Raw genomic sequence first — 18,074 nt, forward strand, 5'->3', positions numbered from 1 at the left:
TGCAAGTAAATTAAATTTCAGGCTCTATATGCGCATGAACATTGAGCACAGCGCACTAAGAAACTCTGAATTAATTTCTACGGTGCAAATATCACTTCGATCAATGCTGACAAGACAGAATTGGTGTGATATTGAACGCTCGTGAAAAGGCCCTAAAGACTGACGTAATCATAACATTAGACATTTTTACTCACAAAGACTTGCTTAGGCTTGAGCATGCTCTGACATTTGACAGATCTCGCCTTGTAAACTTGTTATTTTAATTTTACTTTATCTTTAGACGAGTGTTCAAATAAAGAATGTTGTTTCTTCGACTTTCAAAATATGGTGCAATCTGTTCTGCCATATTTGATAAAAAAAATTAGATGGATAGAAAATTTAGCGCTTTTATTAAAACGATAGACGAGACATACAGATGACATGCACGATCAATATTAAAAGAGGGAAAAATGTTCACTCTACTGGACGTATGCGTAAAACTTAGGGTGAAACGATGATGGTTATCACAGATACAAGTGCGTGCACAACAGTCATCAGCTGTTGATGATGTCTGGTGTGAAAGAAGGATTTTCCTGTCCGTTGATGGCATATATGGGGACCACTGAATCTTTGTTGTTTCTAGCTGCTTTCCACAGCTTCCACTCCTTGCGGACGTTCGGATCACTTGGACCGTAGTTAGCATCTGGCGTGAAGGTTGATTTCAATTTCTGAAAATGAAGCGATACACGAATTTATGAGTTAGAAATTTGAAAAGGCGCTGAACGATTACAGTCAATCTTGATAGGAATAACGAGAAAAGAGTCAAAGTACAGGCTAGCTGGTGGAAGTCAACCATTTCGTCGTTTACCCTGAAACTGGGTTTTTTTTTTTTTTTTTTTTTGAAGAGCAGAAGTAACAGATTGAGACCTGTCTGTTTTTTCTGTTACTTCTGCTCTTCAAAAAAAACCCCAGTCTTAGGGTAAACGACGAAATGCTTGATAGGAATGTTTACCTTTTATTCAATTAGTTACCGCGGTTTTGTTTGAGTCCCTTTTTTTTTTACTGATACATTTACTTCTTTTCAATCGACATTTTCTCTTGTTGATGTTCCAACAGTAAGACGGCAGTCATAGAATTTCAATCTACCACATCTGAATCGGGTTACTGTGTCAAGGTGACATGGTGACATCTATTTGCCAGGTCATATTGGTCGGTTGCTTGTGCTACTGACGAATGGACGCAAATGACGCTACGATTTTGGTATATATTAGGGAGTTTTCTTAGACCGCGTTTTCCCCTTCGCTAAGCCGTCCGCAACGAAGAAGCCGCTACTAACGCTACTGTGCCTGCGCGTCGGTGGCCTTGACTGTAGAGTTCCGGGTAGCGTAGCGGGTTGTGGAGAGCGTTGCGGGACAACTTCTGTCATCTGGGGAGTACGATTAGCTAAAAACAAGGCCAAGCAAACATATTATCACAAATCCAGAACGGGCGCAGCGGCCCTGAACGCTATGTTTCCACGTGCTATGTAAATCCCGCTTTTGATCTGCGCGTGTTTTAAGTCCTCCTCACGGTTATCTTCTTTCAACGCAGTGATTGGCCCTGGTCGCAGGACGTCGTTTACATCCGACAGCGCATATTTCTATTCTCCCTTTCCTCAATGTTTCCTCCGCTATTTTGAGACATTAAAGCGTCCGATTACTGCGCCCTGTAAAACTACGATGACTGGAACGCGTGACCGACTGATGCGTTTAGCGTCCTATGCCGAGAACCAGTAATCTGCTTCTTGCGCAGGAGTTGGGGTGACGTCAGACTGACGCCGAGCTCTGATTGGCTTTGATTGGAAGGATAGTGGGTAGACTTCAAAACTAAATGCATGGAGGTCTACCCACTATTTTTTTTTTTCATTCAGCCAATAAGAGCTCGGCGTTCTGACAACGTCGCAACCCCTGTGCAAGAAGCAGACGAACTTGCGCTCCGCAGTCCATCCATGCATCGAAAGTGGCCCGAAGGCGCAACAAATGACGTCACTAAAGGCGGAGTGCCACGCTGTCGGATGTCACGATCCTGGCGGTTGGTCGTAGAAATGCTGGCGAAAAGCACGAGCGAACGCGAGCGTCGCTGTCGTCGCGGCGTCCCAACTCCTTGTTGCCGAAGCTTCCGTAAAGTGTCAAGCTGCAGAGCGACCTGCAAGAACAGGCGTCTGCTACATCCATTACTGCTGCAGTGACACCGCCAGGATCGCGGCCGGCGACGACATGACACTTTTATGACGTCATCAGGCGGAAATCGAGCAACAGCTTTTTTGGACGCGGTACGTAGACAAACCAAAAAAAAAAAAAAAAGTTACCTGTATGAGAGTGGATCCAGGCGCTTTCACGAATGTCACAAGCATCCAGAGGGGCACTTGACCGATCGCGATGGCAGCCATTACCCATCCGATAATCTGTCCTAGCGGTGGTAAGCTGGAGGCGCTTCCTTCCGTCGCGTTGCCATAAATAAATATTGCCTGGGATAAAAAAAAAAAAGTAAAAGGTACATTTTCGAACACAATTTAATATATTTTAGAACTTCTAATGGGTGTAAGGCTTTCTGTGTGCATGGCTTAGTTTATTTCACAGGTATTTCTTTTTTGTTTTTAACAGTATCAAGAGATCTTGAGAGGGAAAAGAAAAAAGTCTGAAAGGACATGACGCGTGCGTAGTGAGAATGTGTAAAAATAACGGACAATATAATACCGGAGACCAGATTAAGGAATTCATTCATTTTTTTAATGAGTCTCTTTTTCGACAAGGCAAGCAGAATTAGCTCGCCTGCTTTAGGTTGACTCCTCTGAATGATGTCCCGGCGCCATGTTTCTTCGTATTACATTCGATATTCACGAAAGAAGTTGGATACTCAAACAATCTCAACTTTTTGTCACAGTTGCAGTGGTATTCGGAAGCAGTATTTGCTTATTGAGATACATAGGTTTTGCGGATTAAGCCAAAAAAGGTAGACTTCAGAATAGAGACAGTTGGCAGTGGTTGATAGCAAATTCAAGACTTAGATCAGATTAGACGTCACATAGTCTATTATAGCAGATTATTACTGATTTTTTTGAAGACACAATCTGTAAATGCTGGAAACGTGATTTGAAATGGGAAATATGTCTATTTTAGGTAATTGAAGTACTTTGCCCAGTCAGGCATCGATATAATGATCCTTGAAAAATTTAAGGTATATTAGGGCATTGTTTTATTAACACAGATTACAAATGGAATGTGTACTTCAGATGTCGTTGAAATGCAACTTACAATTAGTGAGACTGGGGTTATGAATCCCCAGGTCATCTTCCAATACCAGGATATTTTCCCCTTGAGCATGAATTCAAAGTCATCACAGACATTCCTAAGACCTGCAATAGAAAAGAAGAAAAAGAAATGTACTGTAAATACAGGCTTCCCAAGGGAAATTATAACAACGACAAAGTCATCGAGATATTTTGGTTACATTGAAGCCACTGCCTCAGTACACGTTTCGTTTTACTGATGCTGTAAACACTGAAATGCTTGCAGGATTTCGCAAACATCGCAACCTCTTAATTTACACAGAAATTTTTTTCTTTTTCATATTCAGTATTTAACTTACCGTTTGCCGTGGGTATTCAAAATATCAACTAACACTCGTTCTGTCTTTCTTTTTGTAACAAAAATGGTCAAATAAATATTTTTTTAATTATACAACCGGATTTCAGGCACTCGTTAGCAACTTTGTGCGCCTATGTAATTTGATGCTTTTAGACATGTATTTGTTTTTCGGAATTATAATTATAATTAACGGGATCGCGAGTGTTCAAAAGAACGCCTGGAGATAACTCACCATAGATCCACATAAGTCCGACCACTTCAAATATGGCGTACATAAAGACGGCTTGTCCCACACCATAGTTGTCAAATAGCAGTCGCAATGCGTTTCCACTCTAAAAAAAAAAAGGTGATGGAGAAAACAAAAGATTCGTCTTTTATATAAAACGTAATTTGAATGCTACACTTGTTTACTAATGAAGACTTGCTACAGGCCCAATAATAATCGTATGTTTTAGCCTTTGTAAGATCTCCATTTTGTACCACGTAGGTTGTGCCGTGGAAGCGCTACATACGTTCAACTATTAAATAGAAGAAAAACCTCTATTCTTCCGCGCGCCACGTCAGTTGCGCCTTACAGCAGCTCTTGGGGAACCTATTTATTGGACTAGGATGGTAATCGAAATTCCCGGGAACTGCTCGTGTGGCGCGTAGCAAGACCACATCCACGTTGATCCTTTGACTTTGAGACTATTAAAGAGGCTGCAGAATCTGGAATTCAGACTCCCTTGCAGAGAATATGGCTGCAAAATCTATCGACTAGTTATCAAAGTTATGAAAGTTAAGTGTGGGCACTGAAACTTTCTGGTGAATTACGAAATTCAAAGATTAGTGGTCTGCTTAAAAAGTCGTATGATGTTTGTGCCTCTTCAACGCCTGATGCAAATGAATGAACAATTAACCAGGTAATCACTCTCACATAAATTACTATAAAATATTTCCTTGAACGCGCCTCAGTCAGAGAGTCATAGCATTAATGTACAACAGTCATAAGTGCCATGCTGCTACTGATGAAAACCTAAGCGAAGCTTCCAATATAGATTAAGGGTTATAGTTGAACTTATTTTGCGTAATTAGCACGTGGCATTTGCTTTGATTATTGCAAAATGTTCGCAAATGTATCTTAAATGGATAAAATATCAAATTGGAACACGTTGACTTACGTCTGTGCAAAGGATGAGACCGGTGCCAAAGCAAATGACACAAAAGAGGATTGATATGTGGCTTCTGAATTTTCTGAGTCCCGGAAACTGGTCGGTCAATACCGTGGTGATAGCTTGAACGTCTCCAACCTATAAAAAGGAGAAATAAAGAAGATATATTAAATTTTGGAGTAGCGCAGTTATGGCATAGGTGTGGCTAAGATCTAAAACAACAAGATAAACCAACGTTTCTTAAGTTGTGTTTTAAACTCGGGATGGGTGTGATCACTAAAACAATATTAACGATACGCGCCTAACCTGAGTAAGTTTTAATTCTACCGGCAATATATGACATACAACTGCGTTGCCACATTTTCTATTCTTTCTGCCAAGTAGAACTTCAAAGTGAAAAGACTGCGTGGCACCACACGTGAAAAAACTTCCAATGTTCCCCCCTTCTTTATTGTTTATTAATTTTTGTCCAAGCTTCTATTTACATTCTTTGCAGCGTGTATTTCTGATTACTCCCTTGAAATTATAAAGATTTCAATGGCTATGAGAGGCAGATATGGCAACGGAAGAATAGGAGTTTAGGCTACGAAAAGTTATACCTATCGCCTTAACCAAAGAGTGGTTTCACTATGGTTAATTATCCGAATACAAGCAACAGATCAATAGTCCAGAACGATATATTCCACTACTTACACCAGTACCAAGACCAAGTAGAAACAGCATGATGAAGAACATCACAGACCAGAGTTGAGGGACGAACGAGATTCGACTTAGAGCCTCGGGGTAGGTCACGAAGGCCAAGGCAAGATCTTTAAGGTGAGAAAGAAAATCACGCCATAGTTATATTTAATATGCACAAACTATCCAATAAATCATGAAGCATTTAAAGAAAGTTGTAAATAGATTTGGATCCCAATTATTTAATTAAATACATATTAATGACTATAAAATACTATTATACAGCTGCCACAAGCCCGTTGCAAATAGACGGTTCGTCTTTTGCTACTTAAACATCATGAAAATACGGATATTCTATTTTGAATCCAAGGTGCACAAACGCTTAGACTCATACTATTTGTACGTGAATGACACATGGGCCATACTGACCAGGGGATAGAAACGGCAGAGGTTTGATAATTATGAGTCGGTAAGTCAGACATCACAGCAAATTGATGTTTGCGGGCCAATAATTCAAAATATATACAGTCATGCTAGTTAGTATGGCAACGGACCCCCTTCGTTATCACATGTAGCAGAATCGTCAGGATTTGTAGCGTAAAACGCAACTTCAGGTAAACAATCTCGCTTACCGGATTCGCCCTTGAGAACCTGAGATACGTCATCGGTGTTCAGTTCATGGGCCAGCGATCCCAGAGTGGCAAAGACCACGCAGCCGGCTAGAATGCTAGTCATTGTGTCAGCAATGCTGATGAAAAATGCATCTCTGAAAAGATTGCAACCATAATGAGCGCATGTGACATGGCTGATTATAACTAAGTGAGTGTAAGATAATTGTTTTACAAACCTTCCAACTTGATGGTTAAAGTCGTTGAAGCTAGCGTACATAATAAGGTGTCCAAAGGCAGTGGTGAGGGAAAAGAATGACTGCTCGCATGCCTTGAACCAGACCTTAAATACAGAAAAGTGAGAACAAGCATATAATAGTAGTCCTTTGTAAATCAGATATTTAATTCTACGATATGGTTCGTTACATTATTTTCCATTCAACTGATGCGAGAGTACATATTTGCCGTGAATAACTCCTCAGGTTTAAGTACACGTGTTGTTCTTTGGCCTTGACATGCTTTGCCTCATGAAAATTAAGAGACACGTTTTTGTGCATTTTACTTTAAGGGGATGGCTATTACCTCAGCTTTCGACATTAAAATGTGTTACGAATAGCAAATATACCGACCACTACTTACCTCAATTTCAAGTATCTTTTCCCAGTGAGGGACAAAAAAGGCTTTGATGCCGTTCCAGGCGCCATCTTGAAGGCACGTGATAACCAGCAGCGATATCATAACCACGTACGGCATTGAAGATGTCAAATAAACCACCTGAAAACAAGAATGTATACTACATTTAGAAAATAGCCAATTACTGTTCTAAAAATGTTTTGGCTTGTGTTCACTGACAGCACAATAATATACCCTTTGCAGGTGAAGATAAGCAGGACAGGAGTGTGCTTTCTTTATAATGTCAACCATTTTCAAATATACCTTCCTAGCTGTTAATCGTAGGCAACTGGACCAGAGTAAACATTGAGTAAGTATCTTTGTGCTCTTATTTATTGTACGCTCCTCCATTTGTGCATGAAACACATTAGAGGAAATAAAATCTCATCCAAACGCAGCATGACACTGTGGATGGCGTAGATAAAACAAAAATGTTTCTTTGCTAACAATTGGGCTAAGACCAAATCATGAATATCAATAATGAACCGCACACGATTACGTTTCTCTTGTCAAGCGCTACATTTCACGCACAATAAAAAGTGCCTAGTGTTGAGTCCTGGCTTGGCAGAATTAGTTTCGCTGAGCAGACAAATCCCGAAGTACGTAGTAGAATACGTTCTTCGTCTGCGAACGTATCTGTAATGTTCTGGGGTTCTTTGATCGCATACAAGCTCTGCGTGCGACTTGCCCCGCTTGCAAGTGTAGGATCCTTTATTGCGTGACAGATAGGTGGGTGTCTGTCACCGTCAAGATCAGGAATCGTTCTGCCGTCCTCGAGCTCCTCTCTCGCGCCTCTGGTTTTCCTAGTTGACCATCTCGTCGTCTTCTCGTCGGCTCGGATTACCTTGCCGCTACACAAGTAACACGCATGACTCGCTAAAGTTAGTGTGATGTAAGCTTGCTCTGGTAGGGGTGTCAAGCCCAAAAAGACTTTCTACGTTAAAATTCTGGGACATAAACGGCGTCAACATTCTCAATCTGTGACCATAGTGCGTGGCGCCCTGGCCCACAATACTATAATATTCCAGTTACCGACATATGTTCATAGCTATACTACGCAGCTAGACTGGCAGTGCATCGAGACACAAGTGTAATTTCCATGCTACGCAGTTGTTATATGTTACTTGTTACATCAGCGAGTACGACAGATTTCCGATGTTGAATATCCGGCGACAAAGAAATTATTATACTAGTACCGAGCTCTAGTATTCGGGCCAAATTTAAAATTTCTCAGTCGTATTCGATCATGGTGCCGTCATATTGCAAGTAAGCTCATCAGCGTACTTGATGAAGCTCGTCTGCCCTTTGCACACCTCGTGCGTTTTTTGACTGTTTACTCTCGCTGATGCACCGAAACGTTTTAGTCACCCCCCCCCCCCCCCCCCTCCTCCCTCGATCTCAACCAACGGCGGCGCGAGCTTGGCTGCCTCTACATGGTGCGTTCTTCGCTATGCGTAATGTGTGCTGTCCTTTGATTGACGTGGCCCACGTCGCGTCGCGATTCGCGAAAGACGCTTTGTGAAACACTTGTCCGTCGAATAGACGTATCTGATGTTCAGCATAGTCTTGAAGTCAAACGAGCAGGTTACCTGACCGAGTTAGCAAAATGAATGCTCCTCTGATATTCTTGAAATTATATGGCTAGAATAAAGGTTCGGGCCGATAAGATTTAAACAGTCATACCTTAATGTCCAGCACTATACTAATCATAGGCTTAGAAAAAAAAATATTGGACCACTAAGTGACGCCCTTCAATCATTATAAAAAATGTATATATATATATATAACGGGCATGGTGGCGGGAGGCCTAAGGTGTGGCTATCTAACTGAGAAGAAAAAACCCTTAGTGAAAACAGCAACAACGGACGAAGAATATATCGTCCGTTGTTGCTGTTTTAACTAAGGTTGTTCTTCTTCTCAGTTATCTATCTATCTATCTATATATATATATATATATATATATATATATATAGGGAGCGATTAGGGATTTTCAATGCTTACTTTTCCCACAGACCGAATTCCCCTCAAGGTAGACAGCGCCTCACACGTCCAGGCCAGAAGAAAGCACAACGCCATTCGCCAGTCCAGCACAGACGGTAGTGTGAAGCCTCCGGAGTCTCGTAAAACATGCCGTCTGTAATTAAAAGGTAAAAATACGCATTTTTTATAGTTATAGTTTTGTCAACACGAAATCGCACTATAAGAGCACTGTTAGTGTATCCAACACATCAGCTTTTAATAGCTCAACTTATTTCCTCGATTTAAGTACACACTGACAATTATGATTTTAATTCAGTGCTTTTTAGTGCCTAGAAACACTAAATTTATAATCATGCGTGGCCTTTTCTTTTTTTGAATAAGAGCGCGACTATACACAGCAACACGTCAATTTTTCAGGATTAATATCAAAATAAGGGGGGCGTGTCGCGATATTTTGGTAGCGTCTTTAATGTAGAAAAAAAACCATGTATTGTAATAGCATTTTTTTGTGTGTGGGATGCTTAGGGCGTGTAAGTTGAGTTTTCGTCACGGAAATACGATCTCAAAACCCACCTGAGTGGCCCTTTAAGGCTGGTTGACACATTACGACCGTCCGCGCTACAGCCACATCTGACTGCTTGCTCCAAAAGAACGCATTAGGACCATCTATCGGTAGCCCTACATTTCTTTCGAATTGAGTATAACTAGACCAAAGGTTTCGCACCATTTGCAATTTCAAATCTGGGTACTATCGTTGAAAAATGGACTCTTCTAACGTTGCGAGAATCAGTTCAAGCTCACGGTGAAAAAATGGCGCCTAAAATATACACAGTTGAAGAGTTTCAGGGCTATCCCATAGGTTGCGTGAATGGGTTATCTCGTCGAAAGTTTTGGCGCCGTCGATTATAGCTAAACGCCACTGTGCGAACGTTTGACAATATAATATTGTTTGTTGAGTAAGATAATAACAATCTGCGAGAGTAAAAATTGGACCATACTGAAAATACACTTGGGCTCGTTATTGTACCCATATAAAAACACAGATTTAGATTGATAGCACAAGAAAAACGAAAACTCTTGTTTAGGCGCTGTGAATGCGGCAGACCATTAGAGGAACCAGCTTAAGTTACCTGATACGTACTGAAAGTATTGCTCTGCCGATGATGTAGCACTGGAACTGTTGAGGACGGATCTGTTAGCCTGCAAGAAGAGCCCAGACAGAATGATGAAGCGTACATAGAGAAGGACTAAGGTACATCACAAAATATCTCCGTTTAACAAGGCACTTCATAGGAACGGGAGGCATAATTATGGAATTCCCCAAAATTATTTATACATACGGCTACTGTTAGTATTTAGCTTATCGTGGGGACTTAGATAACTTTAGAATAGATAATGGTGACCCATTACCGAGTTCAGGTCAAGCATCGAAGTTTGAACTTGGACGGGACTTGGGAATCAAAGGTTTCTACCGGGATTCAATAAAATCGCAGCACCCGAATTATTTTTTTTAGGTGATGGTAGGCGTCCGAGCATTTTAAAGAGATGCTGAACCGAAATTCGGAGCTCACAAAACGAGGCTGGAGCGATAGGCGGGATGCTGCAAAACCCAAAAACATCACTCGTACGACGATATCTCTAACAGTCGGCCGTATTTTTGGAAAAGAAGCGCGGGATTGAACATGGCCGACGAGACCATGCGACATTACAATTCTCATTCCCTCTCCCCTTGGCTTCGTTCCCTAGAGCGGGTAAACCCGTAGCGAGGAGGAGAGAAGAGAGGCCGTTACCTTTCATTCTCAACTGTTCCAAGACGATTGTGACGTCAAAGTCCTCGCATGATTGCGCCCTTCTTTTTCAGGAATAAGGTCATCCGGTTGAGATATGGATGTACAAGTGATGTTTGAGAGTTTGTAGCGTCCTGTTCAACGCTTCTGCGGCCTTATTTTGCAAAATATAAATTTCAGTTCAGCATCCCTTTAAGATAAGCAGGGAAACAGGGCAAGGCATTCTGCCAATGTTACAGTTTTGACAGAACTACACTTATTTTGGTGTTAATGTAAAAATTGGCGCTCGCAAAGTGCGGAGTTTTCCATCTCTTCTACTTTACAAAGTCAGCTGACAATCGAACGTAATTGGTGCGAAATAATGATCTTCATGTAAACCTCGCACCAAACAGAATTGCAAGCAACATGCACCACCTTCAATTTCAAACGCGGCGATAATAATAACAGATGAAGGATCGACGAAACCAATGAACAGCCGAATTTGACGAGTGAAGAAGTCCGTACCGCCCTGGAGTCGAAACAGTTGCTGTCGCTCCATTCAGGATCGCAGTGAGTCCAGGGAAGTTGACTTTGCATTGATGCGAACACGTAGAATAAACACAAGGCCATGATGTAGTTGTATGACACCGTCACGTAGAATGTAGAAAACAGCTGCGCAACTCCGATTCCTGAAACAAACGAAAAGATGTCGTGGAGCCTGAGGAACAACATAAACTCTAAAAAAGTAAACAAAAAGGATTCAAATAGGGGTTATTAAAATTGCGAAAAAAAATGATTATATGGTAGTTCGATTTTTTTTTTGCTTTGGTAAGAATACATGAGTGCGCGTAGCACCATCGCATTTCCTTATTGTATTTCAGATCACACTTCTTTGCACCGTGCTTACCCTGAGTTGCTTTCAAAGTTTCAGTGGTACCTTTAATGCAACGGTGTATGAAAGGTTTAAATGAACACTGTTCTAGGAAATGCAAATGGGAACCAGAATTCATGATTTCACTTTTTACCTCTGCAGACGCAGGCTCTGAGCATGGTCGCTTTTTAAAGGATGAAACCCTTCACAATAGACCCCCCCCCCCCCCCCCCCCCTCCCTCATAGAAGTTTGTCCATTCGTACGTTCGTCAATGAATTTCCCCGTAAAATGTGAAATCGACGTCCCGTGACGCTGTGACTTGACAGCACGACGTCACGTCACGGGATTACGTATCGCCAAGTGAGGTCACATGACGTGAATTTTTTTATGAAATTTAGCGGGCAAATGAATAACTATGTACTTCACTTTCCGTAAAAACTGTACATTGTGTCCCAAGAAAACTGAAAAGTTCGCTTCTTAAATACTGCTTTCAGCGCATTCCATGACTTCAAAGATAAAGATCGCTGGTAATTTATTTTTTTATTATTTCTCATCTATTGCTAATTTATAAGGTCACTATGACCATCTTTAGAGGAAACAATTAGTCCGACCTTTAAGAGCCGGAACACACTTCCAGACTTTGACGTGGCTCTTGCTCACGAATTGTCCGATGGCGAGTTCCATGAAGTAGACGGGCTTCCCGATGAGGAACAGTACCACGAAGTACGGAATGAGGAATGCACCTGGAGGTAAAGAATAAAATTCGACACTCATTATTCATATATATATATATATATAAAATACGGGTTCGCTTTGATTTTGGTAGTGGCGATCCGTTCTTCTGAGATATAACTTTCTCCAGCTCTGTCATTTTTTTATTTTTTTATTTTTGTATATAGATGCTTTAAGTCAAAACTTATGGATTGCAGTTTTAGAGTAGCACATTTTTTAAACGTCAACAGTGTTCCCCAGTAGTTTCAGGGAATCGCTATAAACTCTAAAATTTCAATATACAAAAACAAAACCTTCCCTGCATGCCTAGTGCACGCACATAAAGTATTCCTTAAAAAGAGTGAGTCCTGACTCTACAAATAAAATTATATGAAAATCTTTTATTCTTTTTTAAGTAGTATATCTGAAATCTGGACAGTCTGCTGGACGCCAAGGAGTCGTCACACCCCAAAACAATTCGCCTCAAGATTTTTTTTAAAACGTCTTGTTTGGTGGGAAATTTTTTGTCACGAAACAGAAAGCACCTAACACTCTACTCTCTCTCTCTCAAAAAAAAACAACAAAAAAAACAGCGACACAATTAAAAAAAAAATATATATATATAAATATACATATATATTTTTTAGTGTTTCGGCACGCGAAATATGTAGACATTCTACAACCCGAGACGGAGGTTTACGAGGAGTGACAAACACAAACGTCTCACTTGAGAAGTTTGTGTTTGTACCTCTTTGTAAACCCCAATCTCGGGTTGCAGAGTGCCTCATAATAGCCAGGTCGCCTGCTTAGTTACGTTGCCTTCAATATTTCTAAAGAAAAAAAACCGGCTATCCTGTTTTTAATAATTAAAAAAAAAACGTATTTTTTTTTATTTCAGAATATAACACTCTAAAATTAAAGGAGTTTGCATTTCAGTAGATACGGTGGTATATGTTTTACCGATCGGGCGTGTACTCGAATATTTACTATTTTCTTGCCCTTCCCCCCCCCCTACACACACACACACACATACACACAAACCCACACACATTTCTGCGAGAATTTTTTTTTTTTTTGCTGCTTAAAGGGAAGATGGGGCACTTCTACATTTGAGAAAAAACGCTTGAATTGCATTCATTTGGCTTTTAGAATAACAGATATCAAAATTATATTTCAATGCGACGCGCCGGAGAGCCACAAGAGCAATTTCAAAATAGGGCTGAAGCCCCGCCCCCCTAGCCTTGGGCAGCCAAAAGAGCCGTCGATGACGTCACGGACAGCGACTGTCTTTCGCGTTTTTCTCGCGTTGAACAATACTTACGCAGCAAATGGTTTGGGTATTCGGGTTCACGGGGTAAAAATACACTAGAATTCACTTCTAACTCATTTTTTCCAAGAAGCTACGTAGCTTCCCTTTAAAGACGACGATTTCCTTATCATGTTAGGTAACTCCGGTGACCTTGGTGCTCGTGAATTTCCAGGGAACAAAGGCACACATACGAGAAAAAAAAAGATCTATCCGACAAGGGTGCGGCAAGGATGAAGAAGCACTTTGGCACGTGCTTATCGCACTAGTATTGTTTCAAATGAAAGACCAATCCATATCACGAGACTCTCGAACACGTGCGCGATAACACTATTGATTTTAGGGCGGTGCCGCGGAGAACTTACGAGGTCTGATTTCAAAGAACTGTGGTTTTTTCCATTGACAACGAATGCAGTTAAGTAAATCTACGGAATTGGCACGGAGAAATTCTCACAACTGATGTCGACAGGGCTTGAAGTATTTTTAGTGTTTTCAAAGTGCTGCGTGTTTTCAAAGTGTGATTTCAAAGTGCTGCGTGTTTTTCCATTGATAACGAATGAAGTTTAGTTAATCTACGGAATTTGCACGGAGGAAGTCTCAAAACTGATGTCGGCAGGACATAAACTATATTTAGCATCTGGTAGAGCTGGATAGCGTTCCAGACGTCTAACGAGTGTTTTTCATTCTTCGATTTTCCCATCAAATATTTAATCGCAATTTATCCGTGTGGTTGTTTGTCTGGGTGGCAGATAGCGACGTCGAAAATAAGACAGAGAAAAACAAGATAAGGGTCACGAGATCAGGCCACTTCGAACATTGTCGAAGGTGATGTTGCGATGCGCCACGAAGAGGGATGTCATAAAATTATGCCGTACTTTATCGTGAGCGAAATTTGATGTGCACAATGAGTCTAGTTTATTTATGATTATACGAGTGATCGAAACTGAAAAGCAGCGGCGAAAAAAGTGAAAATCTATTATAGGCCATCACATACGAATGTGGATTGCTGTCGGACATTGCTAATGTGTTTTAGTCATCTCTCCGTTTTTCCTGATTACGAAATTCTTAGCAGCCGAGAACCTGTATATGATTTAAATAAATCGGCCTGTTCTCTAAAGCTGGTGTGACTTGCGACAGTGAGTTCTTTTCTCAGCTCCGCTCTGGCAATCGGCTATACTAACTAACCTGTCTACGAGGACCGTTGTATTAAAGATAACATAAAATAAACATAAAGCCGACAGACCTGGCGCTATTCGGAGTTGTTCACTAAACCGACCGAAGCAAGTTGGTATACCTATTTGTATAATCTCATCAGAAGTTCCGGAATTTTTGTACCTGCTGAGACTTTTCACTTTTTGATAAGGCTAAAATATTCAAATACCGATATAAAATTTCTTTTTACGATGTAGAAGATAAAAATACTTTGATCTGTCGGAAGGTAGCAAGCTCCCGAAGGGGTAAATTCCTGCGTCAGGGGCTTAAAATGAAAGAACGGTTTTCTAGAAAAAGTCGGGACTTTTATTTTATAAAGGTAACGACTTAAGATTCCTTCTGAGGAATTATTTGAACAAATTCTGTCCTGCAGTGTAATGTGCGAGAGGTCGTTAGATAGCTTTATTAATTTCAGACTTAGGGCACGAAAAGTAATCCTTTCATTAACTAAGACAAACGGTTCTGGCAAGAAAAATTGAAGAAGCACTGCTAACAAATGTTAATGACTGATATTATTGGTGATTTCAAGGATAAGGTGATGGTATGAAATAACAATAATAAAAAATGAATTCCTTGTTGACGTTTACAACGCGCACAAGTACTAACGTCCGACTTCAATGCTGCGTGTAAATAATTAGGTGCAGCACAGAAGACTTTAAGCATACTGAGAGCGGTTCGAGACCGATTAGTACTTATTGTAATGAACTGCCCTTGAACGTTTTGAAATAAATGATTATAACGCCAATAGGGGCTATAGCTATTCGAAAGTTTTTGACAGGGGAGTAATACTAAAAATATGAGTTGATCATGCCGAAATGTCAATCTTCTGGGTGGCTGATGCATTGAACCGCTTTAAGGAGCGCACAAATCTCCTTCACAAAATATTATACATAGTCCGCACCTTGCTTACTGCTTATAAGTGATACATGAAGGTTTAAGGATGGGCTTGTTGTTTCTGAATTTTCGTTTATTACAGTTTCGCTGCTAAGTAATACAAGAAAAAAGGAAAGACTGAAAAAAAATGGCTGGAGAAAAAAAAAAGGAAAGTCTGGTCATAATGACGCGGATGCTTTTATGGCTTGTATCTTTTTATTTCCTGTAGTTTATTTTTTGTGCAACCCAGCAGCGCAGTATAAATCAATATGAAAAACATAATAATCACAGAGCGAACTGCTTTATGAATCTTTATACAAAGACCGGAACAAAGGGCCCACTGTATCGTCAGCTTGATTACCGTTTGAAAAAGAACACAATACGAAACATTCCTGACTCGGGATGCGCTTTGTCCTCGGACGGATTCTTAGCGCTACCCAGTGTTGCCCTCCTCCCGGACCCGTCTTTGGTTACCTCCTCCGTTCTGGTATGCGAGAGTAGGGAACCTCCAGACGTTGCCGAGGCCGATGGAAATCGACAAGCAGGAGAGGAAGAACTGCATTCCTTTGCCCCATTGTTTCCGGGAATCCGCAGCCGGCTTCTCGTCGTCGCCCTGCAAAGTGCGAAAGCACGAACCACAAGATGCTCAATGTCTAGGGCTTTTTTTTTTTAAATTTTTTTTAGCGGAAGAGAAAAGGCAAAGTGCGCTCTGGATGTGCCTTGTATCTAAAACTTATTTCTGCAAAAAGAAAAAAAAGATCAAGAGATACGTTAAATTCTTGTGCCTTGGAAGCACAGCAATCCAGTTTTTTCTGGCCATTATAAAATATACACATCGTTCTACTAAGCGAAAAAAAAGCTTTTTGTTGATGCGTTTTACTTTGCATCAGTTCCAAAACGTTCTTTACGTTTTGGTTTTGCTGTAATCACGAAATGACAGTGGACCACACAAAAAGCGTGCAGTTGTTTGTGGGCCCCAAAGAAAAATAAAACATAGTATTATTATTATTACGTTAAATAATTAATGCCTAAATCAATCAACGAAAGTTAATATTTTACTTTGAATTTATTCTGTTTTAACGGCGTGTACAAACACCTTCAGAAACAGGCACCGCTCGAATGGTTTCTGTTCCCACTACCTCGAAGTTTGTTCACTATATTGTTCCAAACGTCAATTTTTCGAGTTATGTGAAACGTATTACAGCATCATATATAATGGGTATGATCATAAATACTGGGGAAAGAAATTCGTTTTAATGAGAAATCGAAACTTGTTCCTTTCGAAAACAAAACAGTTTGAAAAATTTCATTTTGTCGTTTTCAAAGATGTTTGACTGTTGCTAAGTACGATTGAGTCTGAGCATCGAATTACTGTTTTCCAACAGAGACAGAATTCTTCGTTTTTCTTGAAGTTAAGGCGTGGGCGGTTCAATATTGTCAGTATGCCACCGCGTTTCTTTTGTGCGCGGATATACTAAATAAATATTTTGTGTTTCTAAACACTGGAAAAAATAGATTTCGGATTAAATTTTTCTACATCACAGATCGGTAACAACGTTCGCTACGTTTGTATAAGAAAAAAACACGAGATACATTTTTTTTTACTTAAAAAGAAAATGCTGGATTAATAAGTACTCAGAAGCACGACAAAAAAAAAAAAAGAATATACAAGCTGGTTCTAACGATTGAATATCGGCTTGAATCGAGATTGCACACTGGAATTTACTAATCGTTACTTATTTTGGGGTCACAGTGATATTCAACGCAATACAGATTCTTCATTTTCTCGACAATCAAAATACTTCTTCTTTTGTCGCGCTCGCGTCAGTTTTTATAGCAATGATTCGTTCAGCTGTACTAAATTTTGTTTTAGAATAAGTTACGTTTTAGGATAGCTGCGAAAAAAACTTGACGGAACGTATTGTTTAAAATATCTCGGTGTATTCAGTTTTCTGCAGATCTACTCGACGCGGGTTCCGGAAGAAATGTCCCCGGAAAAAACGTCCCCGGAAAAAATGTCCCCGGAAAAGAAGTCCCCGGAAAAAATGTCCCCGGAAAAAAAGGCCCCAGGTGGAAAGTAGGAAAAAATGTCCCCAAAGGGACATTTTTTCCACTTCAAGTACAATCCGTTTTTGACTTTTGTGTATGAATCAAGAGTTTGTCATTTCATTCCTGATTTTGCAACATTGCATCTCAACTGTTTGTGTTTGTTTTTCATTGTGAATAAAACATTCATAACACTTCTAGCTAAAACCAAATTATTGTGTCGGGAAATTTGAGAGGTACTTGTGTACCCTTTTCCAAATAGGTAAAAAGCGCGACACTTAACACGAACAAGCGATCGCTAGTTTTTTTTTTTTTTTTTTTTTTTTTAAGGGGCGAAGTTTTTTAGGGTCTAGCCTTGTCCGTCCGGCGTCCGCGCTCACATCGATTGCCATCCCATCTGTCTTCTTAAAAAAAGAAAAAATGTTTGCGCAGTCGACAGGATTCAAGCCTGTGCGGGAGACCCCAATGGATTTCTAGTCCATCGCCTTAACTGCGGGACGAGTAGGGGGCTCTGAGATGGGGTGGTAACTCAAGAGCTGAGGATGTCATGGATGAAACGTTGCATGTAGCCGCTCAACGTCTATACAACAGAGG

At 40.5% G+C, this 18,074-nt stretch overlaps 1 protein-coding gene across 2 annotated transcripts in view; it reads right to left on the reverse strand.

Annotated features, from left to right (window-relative positions):
* Positions 1–372: 372 nt before the first annotated feature.
* Positions 373–18,074, reverse strand: part of LOC8042934 (sodium-dependent nutrient amino acid transporter 1) — a 29,323-nt gene continuing 11,621 nt past the window's right edge. Inside the window, exons 3-16 of one of the 2 annotated variants that reach the window (XM_029991900.4) lie at positions 15,909–16,047; positions 11,944–12,075; positions 10,986–11,149; positions 9,836–9,894; positions 8,716–8,848; positions 6,682–6,816; positions 6,282–6,385; positions 6,067–6,200; positions 5,450–5,565; positions 4,766–4,894; positions 3,838–3,937; positions 3,273–3,373; positions 2,327–2,485; positions 373–707 (exon numbers count right to left, since the gene is read on the reverse strand). In XM_029991900.4, coding sequence (XP_029847760.2) covers positions 534–707; positions 2,327–2,485; positions 3,273–3,373; positions 3,838–3,937; positions 4,766–4,894; positions 5,450–5,565; positions 6,067–6,200; positions 6,282–6,385; positions 6,682–6,816; positions 8,716–8,848; positions 9,836–9,894; positions 10,986–11,149; positions 11,944–12,075; positions 15,909–16,047 — 1,779 coding nt within the window. In that variant the 3' untranslated portion in view covers positions 373–533. Of the gene's footprint in view, positions 708–2,326; positions 2,486–3,272; positions 3,374–3,837; positions 3,938–4,765; positions 4,895–5,449; positions 5,566–6,066; positions 6,386–6,681; positions 6,817–8,715; positions 8,849–9,835; positions 9,895–10,985; positions 11,150–11,943; positions 12,076–15,908; positions 16,048–18,074 lie in introns of both variants that reach the window. The other variant, XM_040499430.2, reaches the window with a different exon arrangement.

Source organism: Ixodes scapularis, unplaced genomic scaffold, assembly GCF_016920785.2.
Source record: "Ixodes scapularis isolate PalLabHiFi unplaced genomic scaffold, ASM1692078v2 PGA_scaffold2__306_contigs__length_199485367, whole genome shotgun sequence".
Taxonomy (NCBI): Eukaryota; Metazoa; Arthropoda; class Arachnida; order Ixodida; family Ixodidae; genus Ixodes; species Ixodes scapularis.